Below are 15,901 nucleotides of genomic sequence, written 5' to 3' on the forward strand. Positions count from 1 at the left end.
GGCAGATTCCACCGCCGCGTGTTATTGGGGTGTTCGAGGTTGGTCCTCATGGTGGCACTGGTAGGGGGCTGAGCACCTGGGAGAGGGAGGTGGCCAGGGGTGGGCCTTGAGTAGGACCCCTCTGGGCGTCCCCGGGGGAGGCCCTGCCACCCGCAGCCACGGGAGGCGGCTTGGCCGGAGCACCAGGTCCTGTCGCACAGACTCCCCCCTCGGATGCTGGAGGGGCGGGGCCCCAGGCAGAGATGCATTATTGATCTGGCTGTTGCCTTAATCACTGATTTATGAAGGTTTCGGGTGCCGTCTGAGGATGTCTGTGCCTAACGCCGGAACTGAGCTGCAGACTTTGCGGACCGGATGGGATCTGGGGTAAACAGTGCTGCTCTGGGAAGGTATCACTAGTTGGGTTTCTGGGCCAAGGCTTTTACTGAAAGCAGACGGGGGAGGGGGGTCTCTCCTGGGGTCCAGTCGGGGGCAGGAAGGCGTCAGCACCCCTGGCTTCTCCAGTCACCCAGGTCCCCAGGCCTAGGCACTTCCTGGGCATGAGAAGGGGCATTATTCCAGAACCTAGGACCCCAGAGGCCTCGGCACAGTCTCTTGGCTGATACACATCCTCGCTGCTGTGTCTGTTCCTCAGAAAAGACAGGGTGGGTGTGTTGCTCCTGCCACCCTGGGCAGGGCACTGAACTGGGAAGGGCAGCTGCGCCCGCCCCCCCCCCCCCCCCAGCATCCCACGCTGGGGCAGGTGCACGAGTGCTCAGAGGGGCCAGCGGAGGCTCCCTGGAGAAGGGCCCAATGGCTGAGCAGCTGGCAGGGAGGGAGTGGGGTGCAGAGGGGATCCAGATGGAAGGAAGGGCAGGCTGAGAGGCCCGGGTCTTTGGGTTGTGGTGCTGGCTCCCCGAGGCCCTTGCTCTTCTGCCCCGAGGGGCCCGGGGTCCTTCACCCGGAGTCTGCTGTGACTCTTCAGCTGTTTCCTCGCCTGGAAAAGGGGAGCATCCACCCCTTACCTGGTGGCTCTGAGAACTTGGTGGGATCAGAGCGGGAGGGCTTCAGAGAGTGCCTGCTCGTGGCACCTGCTGGTCCTGGTTCCCGGCAGAGCCGGTGGCCTCGCAGGACAGCTGGTGGCGAGCCGGTCGAGGCCTCAGTGGTGACCGTGCCTGCAGGTGACCCGCTTGTGCAGGGGCCGGCCCGTGCGCCCGGAGGAGGCAGGGATTTCCGCAGAGGCCACGCAGACCCTGCAGAGGGCCGGCCTCAGCCGGACTGGATGGTTTTCTGTGGGAGTTTTCTGGGTCATAGGACGTAAGACAAAATGGAATCGACTTCTGAATGAATTGCAGCGACTCGTGATGTTTGATTTATGATTGCAGCTTTCCCAGTATCCCCACTTCTGGCATGGAATTCACCCGAAGACGCTCTGAGGGCCGGGCCTCTCCTGGGTGACCACAGAGGCAGGCCGGGAAGGGGACTCGTCCCGGGGCCACGGGCAGGCCACCTTCCACACGGGGCCCACCTGCCAGGCCCTGAAGGCGTCAGGAGCAGGCTGGCCTCTGGGTCTGCAGGGGCCCCCTCCCCCACCCCGTGGCGCGGGCAGTGTCACCAGTGACAATAGCGGTGACTCACGGCCCTGCAGCGGCTCTATTTTTACCCTCCCCGGGCTCACCTCCTCTCCTGCTCTCCTCCTCGCTGGGGACGCTGGCTTATGAACCTGCTGGGCCTCACGGCTGCCCAAGGACCTGAGCCCACTGAGCCCACAGCAGTTGACGGGTTCCTCTGCCCACTGAGGGCGAGCGCTGAACTCCGGTCGGCAGACCAGTGTTATTTTTAGGGAAAAGTGTTCAGAGAGCACCTCACATCGTCTTTGGATTTGAGGCGACTGCACGAGGGCCTCCTGTTGGCTTTCACTGCTGCTCACTGAGCATGCGACCAGCGTCACGCTCTTGGGGCGACCCCCTCCCTCTCCTTCCAGCCACCTGTGTGACAGTAGCCAGGCCAGCGGGTTAGGTCAGGTCGGGTCGGGTCACTGGGAAACCAGAAGGATTTCGTGAGTCTTACCGGAACAAGGCTGTGGGAGCATCGATTGCCCAGCCTTTTCCCCGGTGGTGGTTGTGGCGGCTGAGAAGCTCTGAGAACACCTTGGGGAGGTCTGTCTGGGCGCCAGGCTTCACCTAGTTTCTTTCTTTTAAAAAACTTTTTTTAGTGTTTATTTATTTTTGAGAGAGACAGAAAGAGCACGAGCAGGGGAGGAACAGAGAGAGAGGGAGACATAGAATCCAAAGCAGGCTCCAGGACCCGAGCTGTCGGCACAGAGCCTGACGTGGGGCTCGACCTCACAAACCGGGAGATCCTGACCTGAGCCGAAGTTGGATGTTCAACCGAAGGAGCCCCCCAGGCGCCCGAGATGACCTATTTTCATAGCAATGCGGGGCTCTGTGATTGCCAGCTCGGCAAAATAAAGGCCTTCCTTGAAGAATAGATTTTCTTAAACCTTTGTGTTTTAAATATTCACCTGCACCAGGGACAGCCTGTGTCCGTGTGTGGCAGGAGCCCTGGCGGAGGCTGAGCTCAGAGCTGGCCGCCTCCTCGCAGGCACAGCTGCACCTGTGGCGCTTAGATTTCTGAGCAGGAGGAACAGAAGCGTCCGATAGGACCGTGGGGGCAGAGCTACCCTTGACCTACGGGGTCAGAGGTGTCTCATGGCGGGGGGGGGGGGGGGGGGGGGGGCGGGGGAGCGGGGGGGAGGTGTGCCGACAGCGTCACACAGCCACAGAAATCACATGTGAGGTGCAGCAAACTGGCCTCGCTCAACCATACTCCAGGTACTCCCGGCTCACGACCTCATCTCTGGGCCCAAATGTCTCCCCAGTGACCTTGGAAAAGGTAGCAGTCCCACCCACCCCTCTTCCTGCTTTATTTTTCTCCCAGGCACCAGGCGCCGTATTTGTCTGCTGGCTTGGAGTCTGTCGCCCACGATAGTGTCCAGCCTGGGAGGGCCCCTCCCTGCCTTCTCCCAGGGCCCAGGACAGACCTGGCCTGTGGTTCCTTCAGCAGCCTCTGACCTTGGCTCTCTCAGCGGGGCCCAGCCTCCTGAGCAGATCTGTGGCCGGAGCCTGCACTCGGATGACGCCAAGGCCCAGCCCCAAATGGCCTAAGAGAAGCAGAGTGTCCCCTGCAAGATGGGGGTGCCCGAGGGCCCCCGGTGCCAGGTGCAGGAGAGCAGGGCCCTCTGGGGCTGCAGGTGTGCCCAGGGGACGAGAGGGTAGAGACTCCCAGGGACCCGGGTAGTGACCTGTGTCTGTGGGGAACAGAAGGTTTGCATGCGGGACAGCAGCGTGGCCTCTAGGGCTTGGGCTCAACCCCACAAGGAGCTGGGCCCGAGGCTTTGCACCCAGTGGTGGGGCCCGTCAGGAGCTGAGGGTGGGGTGGGGGCGGGGCAGACAGGCGGGGCTGGAGGCCACTGGGCTTGCGCCCTCCTGGGACACCGCATGGCCCCCACCCAGGGTGAGAACCAGCCTTACTCTGGGCTCCATTTGCCTGGTGGCTGCAGCCCCTCTCTGGGTTGAGCAAACATGGACCGAGCCCACGCCCCTGCGTGGGGCCCCATCCCCCACGCCCTCCTGCTGTGTTCCTCGCGAATCTGGGGGGCGGTGGGCTCCTGGGGGCCCCAGCCCTTTCCTCCTGTTGGTGAGACCCGCTGGGTTCAGTGTTTGGGGGAACTTCCCACTTTATCGGCACGGACTCTCCTGAACCCTGTGGACTTCTGGATGGTGGCGTATACGCCGCGTGGGCTTCTGCGCATCCACCTGATGCAACACGGCGCGCTCCGCCACGTCCGTCCACCGCTACTCGGGCAAACCCTGGCGGTGGATCTCCTCTTCACCCTGCCTCTGGATGCCCGAACGAAAGTCAGCACCTCCTTTAGGAGCCAGAGTGGGGCTGACGGCGGCAGGATGCTGGGCGGGGGCAGTTAGGGGAGGTCCCGGTCCTGCCCAGAGTGGATCCAGAGCCCACGTGGGGGAAGGCACCCAGAGCAGCAGCTGGTTCTCGGTTCCACCTGGAGGGTCTCCGGAGCACATGTGAGCCGCTGGGTGCAGTGACGGGGGCCTGGGGGCCGGGGCGGAGCAGCCGGTCCGAGGGGTGACCCGAGGAACCTCCACTTAGCAGAGGACAGAGTCACTCTGGCTACTCAGTGGGGCTTGAGGCTCCCCTGGTGGGGTCCGGGCCGGCTGCTCCTCTGAGCAGGGTCACTGTGGGCAGAGCTACCGCCCTCTGGGACGGCCTCGCTCACGGCTGCTGGCCCCGATGGGATGCCCGCCCTGCCCAGCCCTGGGCCTGCCCGGGGACCCCTCCCGGCTCGCCGGCCTCGCCTGTCCAGCAGCTACGGCTGGGGTTCCCGTCCCACCTGTGTCTCCCCTGCGAAGCTTCCACGTGGCCGGCTCAGTGCCCTACCTGCTGTCTGGGAGTCCCGTCGTGCGCCCCCCAACCCTGGGGTCTTAGGAAGTGCTCAAAACCATAGGGTGCTGTGCACTGGGTTACACGTCCCCCCTTCCCTGTCCCGGAAGCGGGCCCGGGGAAGGCCACGGGGCTAGCCAGTGTGGAGCCAGGCCACAGCTCCCCACGGTGCTCGCACTCTCTGCTTCCATGCCCCCCAGACCTCTGAGCGCCTCTTCCCCGCGGCCTCTCCATCCAGGAAGCCCACCATGATAACCTAGCTTTCCAGGGCATAAAAGTGCAGGGAGAAGCATGGTGTGGGTTCCCTTGTGCTCCTGACCCGTGGTTTCATACACCTTGGTTCTGTTCCTCTCCTGGAAGGACCTGAAGTCCAGGATTTGTGGTTTCTCTAAAACCAGGGATTGTGCTGGCTGAGCCCCCTTGCTAACCCTTGGCCCGGTGGTGCCCCTACTCGGGGCCCAGCACCGTGCCGGCCGAACCCTAACTTCTCCTCCGGGGCTCGCTGGGCTGGACCTCCCAGCGCCACGTGCTGGGCCTTGTATGGCAGATGCCCTCCGCAGGCTCAATGTGCTGTTCTCGCTCTCGGGGTGGGAACGCCACGGCCCTTGTCTGCCGCTCCCTGTAGGGGCGGCCCAGGCCACAGGGCTCGTGGGCATCTGGAGACCCCGAGTTTCTGACAGGTGTTGGGGGCACATGGAGCCAGGTTTGCCCGGTGCACAGGCATGGGGGGCACGGACTTGGAGATGCAGACCTAGGGGGGCACAGACTTGGGGACGTAGACCTGGGGAACAGAACTTGGGGGGCACAGACCTGGGGCACAGGTGGGGCCCAGCTGGTGGCCTGAGAGTCAGCTGGGGGAGCCCCAGCCAGGACGGGGAGGGGGCAGGTGTAGAAAGCAAGGCTGGCTGGGGCTGCCTGGAGCCCGGAAATGCAAGAGGGAAGGAAACACGGCATCAGGTTGAGAGCAGAAGCGGGAGCCCCGGACTGGCGACTCCAAACTGCTCTCACTCACAGATTAACGCTCCCCGGGGCACTGTGTGTGCCTGGCGGGGAGCATCTTTTCTGAGAGTTGTGACAATTAACAAGGCTGCGATTTCTAACGACCCCTTTCTCTGGGAGGGGTTCATGTCTGACAAAGTTGATAGAAACCAGGATCTGGGTGGTTCACCCGTGGTCCCCACAGGCCCGGGGACCGCCCTTCGGAAAGTCCCTGTTATTCACCCTGGGACTGTGGCAGGCTCCCCTTTAGCTCATTCAGCGAACCCACAGGCGACCACCCCCAGGGGATGCGGCAGGAGGGTGGGGGGCCTGCTTCCAAGGCTCTGGGCACCTGGGACCCCTGGGACCCTGCTTGCAAGGCTTCATGCGTCGGGTGCAGCTTTCAGGAGGGGGTGTCTGGGTGCCTGGGACCGAAGAAGGGCTGTTCCGGGCACCATCGGCTCTGTTCACGCCCCATCCCGGCTGTGGGTCCGTGGGTGTGGTGGCCTGGCCTGACCCCGCAAGGAATCCAGAACAAGGGACAGCATGGCCCCTAGGACCCACCTCTCTGCCCTGGCCCAGGCGCTCCCTGCTTTGCACAGGAGCCTGACTTCCGCCTTCAGCCATCACCCAGGCCCACTTCCAGGGTGAAGTGTGTCACTGGGGGGCCGCAGGGGGCTCCCTGCAGTGGTGGGGGGTGGCCTCGGGGGGCTGCTCCAGCCCCAGGCGTGTGGAGGGCACGGGTCTTTCTGCCACCTGACCCGGCATCCCTCTGTTTTTTCTGCAGTGAACTTCGACCACTTCCAGATCCTTCGGGCCATCGGAAAGGGCAGCTTCGGCAAGGTAAGGCGGAGCCAGCAAGGAGGCCATGACGGGACCAACCCCTCCGCCCGCCAGCTCTGGAGAGGCCGGCCCCAGCTGTGCCTGTCGGGGGGCCTTGTGGACAAGCTGGCGACGTGGGGGGTGTCAGGGGCACTAGGGAGCCTCACTCAGGAGCACTAGGGTCTTTAGTCCAGGTCTTTGGGGGGCTTGTAAGTCAGCCGGGAGCTGAGGGTGCAGACGGCACAGCTCTGGGCTCCGCGGGACCGAGACCCTGACCCCTGCTCTCCAATGAGGCGGCTTTCCTTAGAAATGGGCCGGCTCGCGGCCTCAAAGGGAAGTGTCGTAGAAGCCCCTGCTGTGGGGAGGGGGTGGCGGCAGATGTCCAGTGTCCGGGAGCCGCTGGGACACTCGGACACCATTGTTGCAGTTGGAGCCCAGAGGCCAGGCAGCTTCTCCAGGGGAGCAGAAGGCAGGACTGGGGTGCAGGGGAGCACGGGTCTCACCCAGAACAGCCGTGCCGCTGGCTCCTCGAAATAGGCCTGTGCGGAGACCGTCTCCAGTTCCTTCTGGCCACATCTAACTTCCTGATTGCTGCCTCCTAATGTCTAGAGATTGGGGGTAATTATAACTCAAAGAGGCTTAACGAGCACTCCGGGAAGGTTAAAATTAGCTCTCGGGACTCTGCCTTGATGGGTCTGTCGTAAATGGGTCACTTCTGAATGGATAGTTTCTTTTCGGCAGATAAGGAGGCTTGGCAGATGAGGCCTTTGGCCCCCTCTCCGCACAGCTGTGTGGGTGGTGTGGCCCAGGCTGCCCAAGGCCTGGGCAAGTCATAAACCGGAGCAATTAGCTCCTTTGCAGGAGTTCATTCAAAAACTCTTTCATTAGGGAGAGAGTATTTTAACATCTGCTGGTCAGGCTGACCTCTGCCCTCCCTGCTTCTCCCAACTGAGTGTAAATTCTGTCCCCTAGAGCCACAGAGAGCGTGGGGAAGGTCGAGGGGCAGACAAGGTGGGGCTTAGGGTTAGGGTTAGTTAGGCATTGGAGGGCACCAACCCCGACCAGGATTCAAGACTGGCTTCTATGGAGAAACATGGAAGTCATGCAGACATTTGGAAACGGACTGAGGAGTGGTGTTGGGGACTGACCTGGGGCAGCCATTTCACTGTGCCCCCACTCCCCATCCCTACCATCCCCCTCATACGCTGCTGAGCACCACCACCCCCCACAGCGTCTGCAGAACCCCAGGGTTCTGGCTCCTCTGACCAGTTCTTGGCTTTAAAAGCCAGCTGGCCACAGGGTCCCGGAAACAGAGCTCTGCGGGGTGGTGAGGTGGGGAGGGAAGGGAGCCACAGGGTCCTGCTGAGACTCTACCCTCAGAAGCTGCCGTGTAGTGGGAGGACTCCTTCCTGCTCCCTAACGAGGTTGCAGCTGAGGGGTGCCGTGTGCTGGACGGGTTTCCGGACTGTGGACAGACCTGGGCTTTGGTCCTTCCGGCTGTCCTCGGGGGCTAGGGCAGTGACCCCGCTGGAGAAGGAATGGGGATTTGGAGGCTCGCCACAACCGGCTCCACGTGTGTGTGGCTTGGCCCAATGTGCCTTTCTGTGCGCGGCCTTATTTCAGATGTCTGCATAGACTCGGCCCCACGTGGACACCACAGTCAAGACTGGCCTTGTAAGAATGACTCTGGAAGCCACTCTTGGTCGAGTGGGTGTAAACATTCGGAGCTCACGCATGCCCCTCAGTGAATGGGAGCAAAGCGGTTGGTGCCTTTGGTGTGAGCAGTTACCTTGTGGCTGCCCCGCCCTTCGGGACAACAGTTACCTTGTGGCTGCCCCGCCCTTCGGGACAATAGCTCCGGAAAATGGATTATCCAAGCTTGCTGTACCCGGTCCTTGGGTACAAAGACTGCTTAATGTTTTCGTTTCTGTTTTTTCCTAGGTTTGTGTGTGTGTGTGTGTGTGTGTGTGTGTGTGTGTGTGTGAGATAAATTACACGTAACAGGAAACGTACCATTGTAACCATTTGTAAGTGTGTGGCTCAGGGCCGTGGAGCGGGTTCACACTGCTGTGCGAGAAACCCCTCCGTCCACCTCCGTCGCCTCGACTCTTTTCCTCTAGTAAAACCGAAACTCTGCCCCTATTAACCACCACCTCCCCTTTCCCTCCCAAGTTCCCGATTCTTGGACAAATCACGTCCCGGGGAGCGTGGGAGCAGGTGGTGCGAGTCCACCGTCTGGATGCCGAGAACCCCCGGCTCGTGGGTCGAGGAGCCTTGTCCCGGCTCTTCTGACCAGGCGAGGAGCCTGGGAGCGTCCCCAGTGCAGGAGGCCGGGAGGGCGGCCGCTGCCACGGACCCTCGAGCGCTGCCCGTGCCTGGGCTGGGGGCCGGGGGACCGGCGCGCCCAAGCGGGTGTGAGCCCAGCTGCGTGCCTCGCTCCGGGACAGGTGACAGCTCAGGTGAGCAGGTGGAGCAGGTGCGCGCCTCCGCGGGGACGAGTGTGACAGCCATTGGCAGGCGCTGTCTGCCGGTGCCCTGGGCCTCCGGTGGCAAGTGAGACTTAGTCCAAGTGAGCCACACAGGGGACGGTCAGGTGGGAGGAGAAGGGCCCGGGGAGCAGTCCGCGCCGCTCTCACCAGGCAGCCCTCTGATTCGCTGGGTGCGGCCCTGTGCTGCGGCCCGGCACCAATCACGCGGGGCTGCTGGGGCACTTTGATTGGCCCCGGCGGTCACGTGAGCGGGCCGGGTTGAGGGGGGCAGAGTGGTGCCCACAGTGGCTGCGAGCACGGAACTGCGAGGCTCTGCGACCCCTGGGGCCTCATGTCACGTCCGCGCGTCCCGGCCGGGCTGCTGGGCGGGGGCCCTTCTGTGCTCCTCCCCAAACCACCCCAAACCCTCTGCGGGGCTGCGCCCCACCCCTCCCCGAGGCAAGGGGCGGCCCTGCCCCCCCAGCTGCCCTTTCCCTGCGGCCGTGACACTCGAGGGCCGGGCACACCGCCTTTTCGGGGTGGATGTGGTGGGGGTCGGTGAGGTGCACCCCTTCCCGCCCCCTCCCCGCCCCAGCCTCCCCCTGCTTCTCCTTCCAGCTCCCTCCGGCCCCCTCCCTGGCCCAGGCCGTCCTGGACTGCCCTTCCCGAACCCTCCCTGCCCCTTCCCCGCCCCCAGCCTGTCCCCTCCCTGCCCCAGCCTCCCCCTGCTTCTCCTTCCGGCCCCCTCTGGCCCCCTCCCTTACCCAGGCTGTCCTGGACCGCCCCTCCCGCGCCCTCCCTGCCCCTTCCCCGCCCCCTGTCGCCTCCTGCCCACCCCCAGTCTGCTCTCTCCCCGCCCCGCTCCCGAGTGCCACCGCCCCCCCCCCCCCCCCCCCCCCCGCCCCTAGCCTCCTCCTCCCTGCCCCCCTCCCCTCAGCTTTCTGCCCCTGAGGCGCTCGAGTCAGCCCTGCGCCCTTGCTTTAAGACCTCTATTACTGTGTTTAGTCAGAACAAAGCAAACACTCAGGGTTGGAAAAGACTTGTTCACTCCATCAGAAATTTAACCTTGCACCTGGCCTCACTGCCCCTGGGCCACTGGCGGGCTGCCCTGTCCCTCCCTCCCTGGGGACCCCAGGGTCTGTACTGGCTTCCCACCCCCTACCACTAGGGGGTCTTCTAATCAGTCGTCCCCCTCCCGCCCCCCTGCTCTTACAAGATGCCTGCTGTCCTCACGTATGTTTCCAACTGAACTTTTACCTAAGTTTTGTCATGATCAAAATAAACATGATATCTGGGTAGGAATTACATGTAAAGATTAAGAGAAGACTGATCTGTTACCTAGCTAGAGATCTAGTATTTTTTTGTTCAAATGTCGTCATATATTTTCACATTAATCCCTCACGTTTTACTGTTTATTATATATCATTCTTGTAGTTATCATATGTTGAGCTGTTGTGCACATCGTCTCTTTTTGTTGTTGTGAATAGATTTTATTTTCTAAGTTTTTTTCCAGCGTATTGGAAAGTGGAGACCCTGTCACCCTCCTAACCTGTTCCCCTACGGTTTCTGCTGCCCTCTGACTGCCCTCCCTTGGCTGCTGTGGCCGAGGACTTGAACGGTCACTGGCTGCGGCTGATGTACCCAGCCGGGGTGGGGGGTGTGGGGTGGGGGGGTCTGACTTGGCCAACCTGTACTCCCACTCCTGACTGAACCAGGGGCATTTGGGACTAAATGTCCTCCATGCTGGAAGGTCTGGGGTCCCGGTGATGCTGTCTCTGGCTCAGAGGCTGGGTCCCCACTCACGATGGGCTACAGAGCCTCCTTGAGGTGTGCACCTGGTCAGGCCGCTGGATCGTCAGGAAGCAAAGGTTGAGGCAACAGACGGGCACAGCCCTTTATAGGAAGGAAAGGCCTGGCTCCTGGGCATGGGGTGTCCCTTTGTGAGTGCAGAGTCCCCTGACCTGGGTGCGTTCTTCGCAGTGGTCACGATGTGGTATTTGAGCGGGAGTGTCCCAGCCTTTGTCCTGTACCCCAGCCCCTTTTGGCCCCGTGGCCTGGTTTTGTCTCTGGGCAGATTTCTGCCCTTCACTGGCCGGGCCTCCTCCTGCCCGCAGCCCTGCGTGTCCCGCACCCCAGGGCACCGTTTTCCTCTCTGAACTTACAGAAAGGCTGGGCTGGAGCTCACACAGAGGCCTCTGGGAGTGCCTACTGCTGTCGATTTTCAGGTGGGTGGGCCTGGCTGCCTTCTGCCCACCACCTGGCCCAGACCCGTCAGGAGGCCGTGGGTTCTGAGTTAGGGCACTTGCTGTGAAATCTGGCCCGGGGACACTCTCCCCTTCCCCCCAGGGTCCAGCTCTTGTGGGAGGGCTCTCGCTGGGCTGTTACTCGTGGAGGGAGGAAAGCACTGGCCAGCCTCTCATGTCGTGGCCAGTTTCACATGACGTGGGCAGAGCCTCACGCGATGTGGCCGGAGTAGCGTGTCTCGTATTTCTCCAGTTTATGGGGAAACAACTAAGATAGGGCACAATGTACCTTGGCCACAGACCCCACTAATTCAGGAACCTTCTGACCCCCCCCTGTGACCCCAGCTCCTGATATGGTCTCTGGAGATGAGGTGGGCTGGGAGGAAAGAGCAGTCCTGAAGCTTATGACCCTGTTTGTGGGGACGTCCCAGGACTGCCCTGGCAGCACCTGAGACGACGCGAGTGACCAGCCACCCAGAGCTACAGGATCTCCAGTTGACCCGGGATGAGCCCCTCTGGGGGCTTCACTATCCGTAATGGCAGAAGCGCCTCGGGGAGAGAGCGGCGGTGGCCGGAGCTCCAAGGCGTCACGTTCCTGCCGCTCCTGGACCCGGTCACATCCTGAGACGTCCGGGCGCCAGGTCTGGGCTCTGGATCTTAGAAACCATGCTCTTGTTCCCGTCACATGCTTGACGGTGACCCCGCCACGTAGGTCGTTCAGGGAACCTCGGGAAGCTTGGCAGAAGGCAGGCGGGCGCGGACGGCAGTGTGGGCAGCTGGCGGCCTGGCGCTGGTCACCTTGGGACGCACGTGCCCACACCCTGGTTCTCCCCCAAAGTTCCACCCTCTTGGCCACACAAATGACCCTGGACAGTGAGGGTTCTCATCCCATCCCACAGGGAGCCAGCGCGCGCACACACACACGCACACATACACACACACACCTGCCAAAATCAAAATCCAAGCAAAGGCAAGCAAATAGAAAATTATCCACGTTGGTGGTAGAAGAAGTTGAAACCTTGAATAGGCCAATGAACAGAAGAGAACTTGAAAGAAATTAAAGCCCTGCCGTGAGAATATCCCACGGGACCGTACGGCCCATGCATCCCACTTCCGGGCGGGCCCCCTCACGAACTGAAAGCAGGGTCTCAGACACCCGCACCCCTGTGTTCACAGCAGCACAATTCACAGGAGCCCACAGGTGGAAGGGACCCGAGTGTCCACCGTGGACGAGTGGACAAACGGTGGTCCGTCCATGCAGTATCGTTCAGCGTTAAAAGCAGGGAAAGGCTGACGCCTGCTCCAACGAGGGTCACCCCTGAGACTCTGAGTTCTGGCTCATCTGACCCGGAGCCCCAGGCAGGGCTGGTGAGGCCCAGGTTGCTCACGCCCCAGGCCCTGAGCCCTGGAACACTAGTGGGGGGGGGCTTGGCCTTGGCCTTTCTCCGGGTGCCAGACCGGCTCACAACTCTTACCCGGCGCCCTGGGCCTCCTGCACGGCTGCCTTTCCGTCTTGGTTCCACTCTGCAGAACCCATGTTCGGATTTAAATTTCATAAGTGATCCTATGAGCAGCTATTACCTGGGGTGCCCTGATAGGAAGAGTTTAGCCACAGAGCCACCAGCCCGATGAGGGACCCTGCCTAGCTGACCTGGGTCAGTCTATTCTGCCCCCAAAAAAGGGACCCTGCTGGGTGGGGTGTGGTGGGGCTAAAGGGCAGTGACTCTGGAGGGGAGAGGGATGCCAGGGACCAAACAGACCAAGCCCTAAGGAGTCGGGGGAGGGGCACAAGGCCCTGGTCGGAGAACCAGGTGCGTTGGTGGGAGGGGCCGTGGGCGGTCCGTTTCCAGCGAGAAGGAACTGGACAGGGGCAGCAGGGAGGGCGGGGGCCGAGAGCACAGCCTCCTTCCTCTCCCTCCCACAGGGAGCTCACTTGGTGGAGGGGTCGGCTCTGGACGCCCCCCAGGCTGAGGGCAAGGCCAGGACGGGACCTGCAGGAACCGGCACCCTCGGACCCAAGAGACCCAGCGTGGCGGGTTCCCCTGGGAGCAGCATTGAACAGACCACGGGCTTCGAAGTGGGCCAGAGCACAATGTGAACTTGCTGGGTTGGTCTCTGGGTCACCCAGGCTTCGATTTTGTGCCTTAAAATAGCCATCTCCCTAGAGGCTGATTCTGGAGAAGGATGCTCACACCTGCTTTCTCATTCTTGTCCCCGGACAGCGTGTGAGTGGTCATCGTCCTGGCTGCGGGGCTGCTGGGGGACTGACGCCCGAGAGGTGCACCTGGTTCTGGGCCGAGTGGCTGGGGCAGGCCACGTGGGTGGACGGCGGAGGGTGAGCCCACAGCCCGCCAGGGACGGCCACCCCCACGTGTGTCCTGAGTGAGAAGGGAGCTTCCTTTACTAGGCCGGTGCGGCTGCCTGGATACTTCAGGAGTGGGAGGCGGTGTGGGAGCCCTGGACCAGGCTGTCCCAGGAGCCCCCCGGGTCCATTTCCAGTCTGGGTGTCTGGCCACCTGTGGGCTTTGCCGCCTCAGGTGGGCTAATCGAGGTTCCCAAGGCACTCAGCCCTCAGCCCCCAGGATCCCAACCCCCAGGCCTCCCCCAGCGCCAGTGCTGAGCTCCCCCTACCCCCCACCACAAACCTGCCCGTCCTGTGGGCTCTGCCTCTTGGGGAGGCAGCTCTTGGGGTTCACCCGGTGCTACTGCTGAGGCCCCTGCTCAGGCCTCACATCTAATTTTTAGTTTTTAATTTTGAAAAACGTCAAGCACATGGGGTGCCTGTGGGGCTCAGTCGGTTAAGCGTCCGACTTCGGCTCAGGTCATGATCTCACGGCTCATGAGTTTGAGACCCACATCGGGGTCCGTACTGACAGAGCCTGGAGCCTGCTTCGGATTCTGTGTCTCCCTCTCTCTCTGCCCCTCCCCCACTCACGCTCTGTCTCCCTCTCAAAAATAAATTTTAAAAAACATTGAAAAAATAAAAAATAAATTGAAAACTTCAAGCACAGGTACAGACGGGGAGGAGGAGAGCAGTTCCGCACCACCCGGGCATTCCAGCTCTGTGGACGCGTAGTTTCAGTGCCGGCCGCTGCCCGCCTCCCGCCCACACTCCGGGAAATGACCCCGGGAAAGTGTCTCCCCTTATCGGCATTTGCAGCGTGTGTCTGCGAGAGGGGGAGACTCTGCTCAAGCATGACCACGGCCCCTCCCACGCCTGAGATGTTTCACGCCAGTCGCTCGTATCAGGTTCACGTTCCCCAACGTCTCACAAATGTTCCGTGGTTTGATGGCGATGGCCCATGCGATGACGCGCAACGCCATCCACACGAGGCCCGTCCGGGACAGTCCGTGGCCCCGCTCCCCGTGTCCCTGTATCCCCGTGGTCCCTCTGTGGGCCTCCAGGCCGTCGTGCGTGCTGGTCCCTGACGTGCTCCCACCTGCCTTGTGTGCATCTGTCATGGTCTCCACCTGCGGGGCGGGTCAGGTTCGACCCCGCCGCACCCCCCACCTCGTGGTCCCCGGCAGAGCGTGGCGGCCAGCTATGACCACCGCTACCCCCTCCTTCCGGGGGATTGTTCTCTGATGAGCTGCCATAGTTATTTACAAAACAAACTTGCCGTCAGCGAAGTTTGTAGGGAACAGCTCGTGCAGGTTAAAGGCCTTTGTCCCCTTCACTGAATGGCGCTCCAGGACGAAGGGGATCCCCCCTCCTCCAGCGGCTACTGGAGCAGCGCTCATTGGCGCGGTGACTTTGTGGGCGGGACGCGTCTGCCACCCTCCAGTCCACTTCATGATAAGCAAGGTTGTGCATCTTTAAGTGTTAGGAGGCCAAGTGACCGGCCTTTGCCTGTGTTTCTATCGAGTTGATGGTCTTTTTTTTTTTTAGAGGCTCATTGAATACCAGGGATGTTAGCCCTTCGTTTCTGATGTCAATTGCGAATATTTTCCCCGTGTGTTGTCTTTCAGTTTTATGTGTCTTTTCCACGTAAAAAAGCTTTATTTTTCTGTAGTCTTGTTTATTGACCTTTCTCCTTGTTGCCAGGGGTTTTGTGTCCTGGGAATGTTGTCCCTGCCCCCACCGTGTTTTCTTTTCTCACGCCTACATCTCATGCATCGTGTTAGAACTGTGTCTGGAATCTGTTCTGGCTTGTGGCTTGTCGTGAATGGATCCAATTGTGTCTTTTTTTTAAATAGTGATTCAGTTATTCCAACATCGCTTATTAAGAAGTCCACTTTCCCATAAATTTGAGATGCCACCGTTATGCTACACGAAGCCTTTCTGCGGCGGGTCTGTTTCTGGCTTCTCTCTTCCTTCCCTTTGGCCTGAACACCTGTCCTGCCCCAGGACACACTTTCGCGGGTGAAGTTCTAGTGTCTGTGGTCACTGCCTTGCTCTCCTTTTAAATGTTTTTTCTGGGGGCGCCTGGGGGGCTCAGTCGGTTGAGCGTCCGACTTCGGCTCAGATCACGATCTCACAGCTTGTGAGTTCGAGCCCCGCGTCGGGCTCTGTGCTGACAGCTCGGAGCCTGGAGCCTGCTTCGGATTCTGCATCTCCCTCTTTTTCTGCCCCTAACCCACTCACATTCTGTCTGTATCTCTCTCAAAAATAAATAATAACTTAAAAAATTTTTAAATGTTTTTCTGCCTATTTTTGCTTGTTTTCCCAGATGAATTTTAGGACAAGCTTGTCAGCTCCAGGAAAGGTGGACCGTGCTGATAAAGCCCCTGGGGAGGGAGCCAGAGGCAGGTGGCCCCGGCCTGCCGTGCACATGCTCAGCTCACTCCTGAGTCCTTCAGGAGAGAATCAGTCTCCCTCACTTTCCGGTGCTTATTTGATTCTGTCTGATGCAGACACAAAACAAAGTCGTCGAGGTGGCTGTACGTCTTCCATTGGGTTTGGCCTGGACGCTGGGCCCCGTGTTTGCAGGCTGGAATGGGGGC

The 15,901-nt window shown here is 61.1% G+C and overlaps 1 protein-coding gene across 5 annotated transcripts in view; it reads left to right on the forward strand.

Moving 5' to 3' along the window:
- Positions 1-15,901, forward strand: part of STK32C (serine/threonine kinase 32C) — a 97,468-nt gene that overhangs the window by 59,357 nt on the left and 22,210 nt on the right. For all 5 annotated transcript variants that reach the window (XM_081790433.1, XM_081790434.1, XM_078435028.2 and 2 more), the window contains one exon: positions 6,212-6,267. In XM_081790433.1, the coding sequence (XP_081646559.1) occupies positions 6,212-6,267 (56 nt within the window). The remainder of the gene's footprint in view (positions 1-6,211; positions 6,268-15,901) is intronic.

The sequence above is a fragment of the Panthera onca genome, chromosome D2, assembly GCF_046562875.1.
Source record: "Panthera onca isolate mPanOnc1 chromosome D2, mPanOnc1 haplotype 2, whole genome shotgun sequence".
NCBI lineage: Eukaryota > Metazoa > Chordata > Mammalia > Carnivora > Felidae > Panthera > Panthera onca.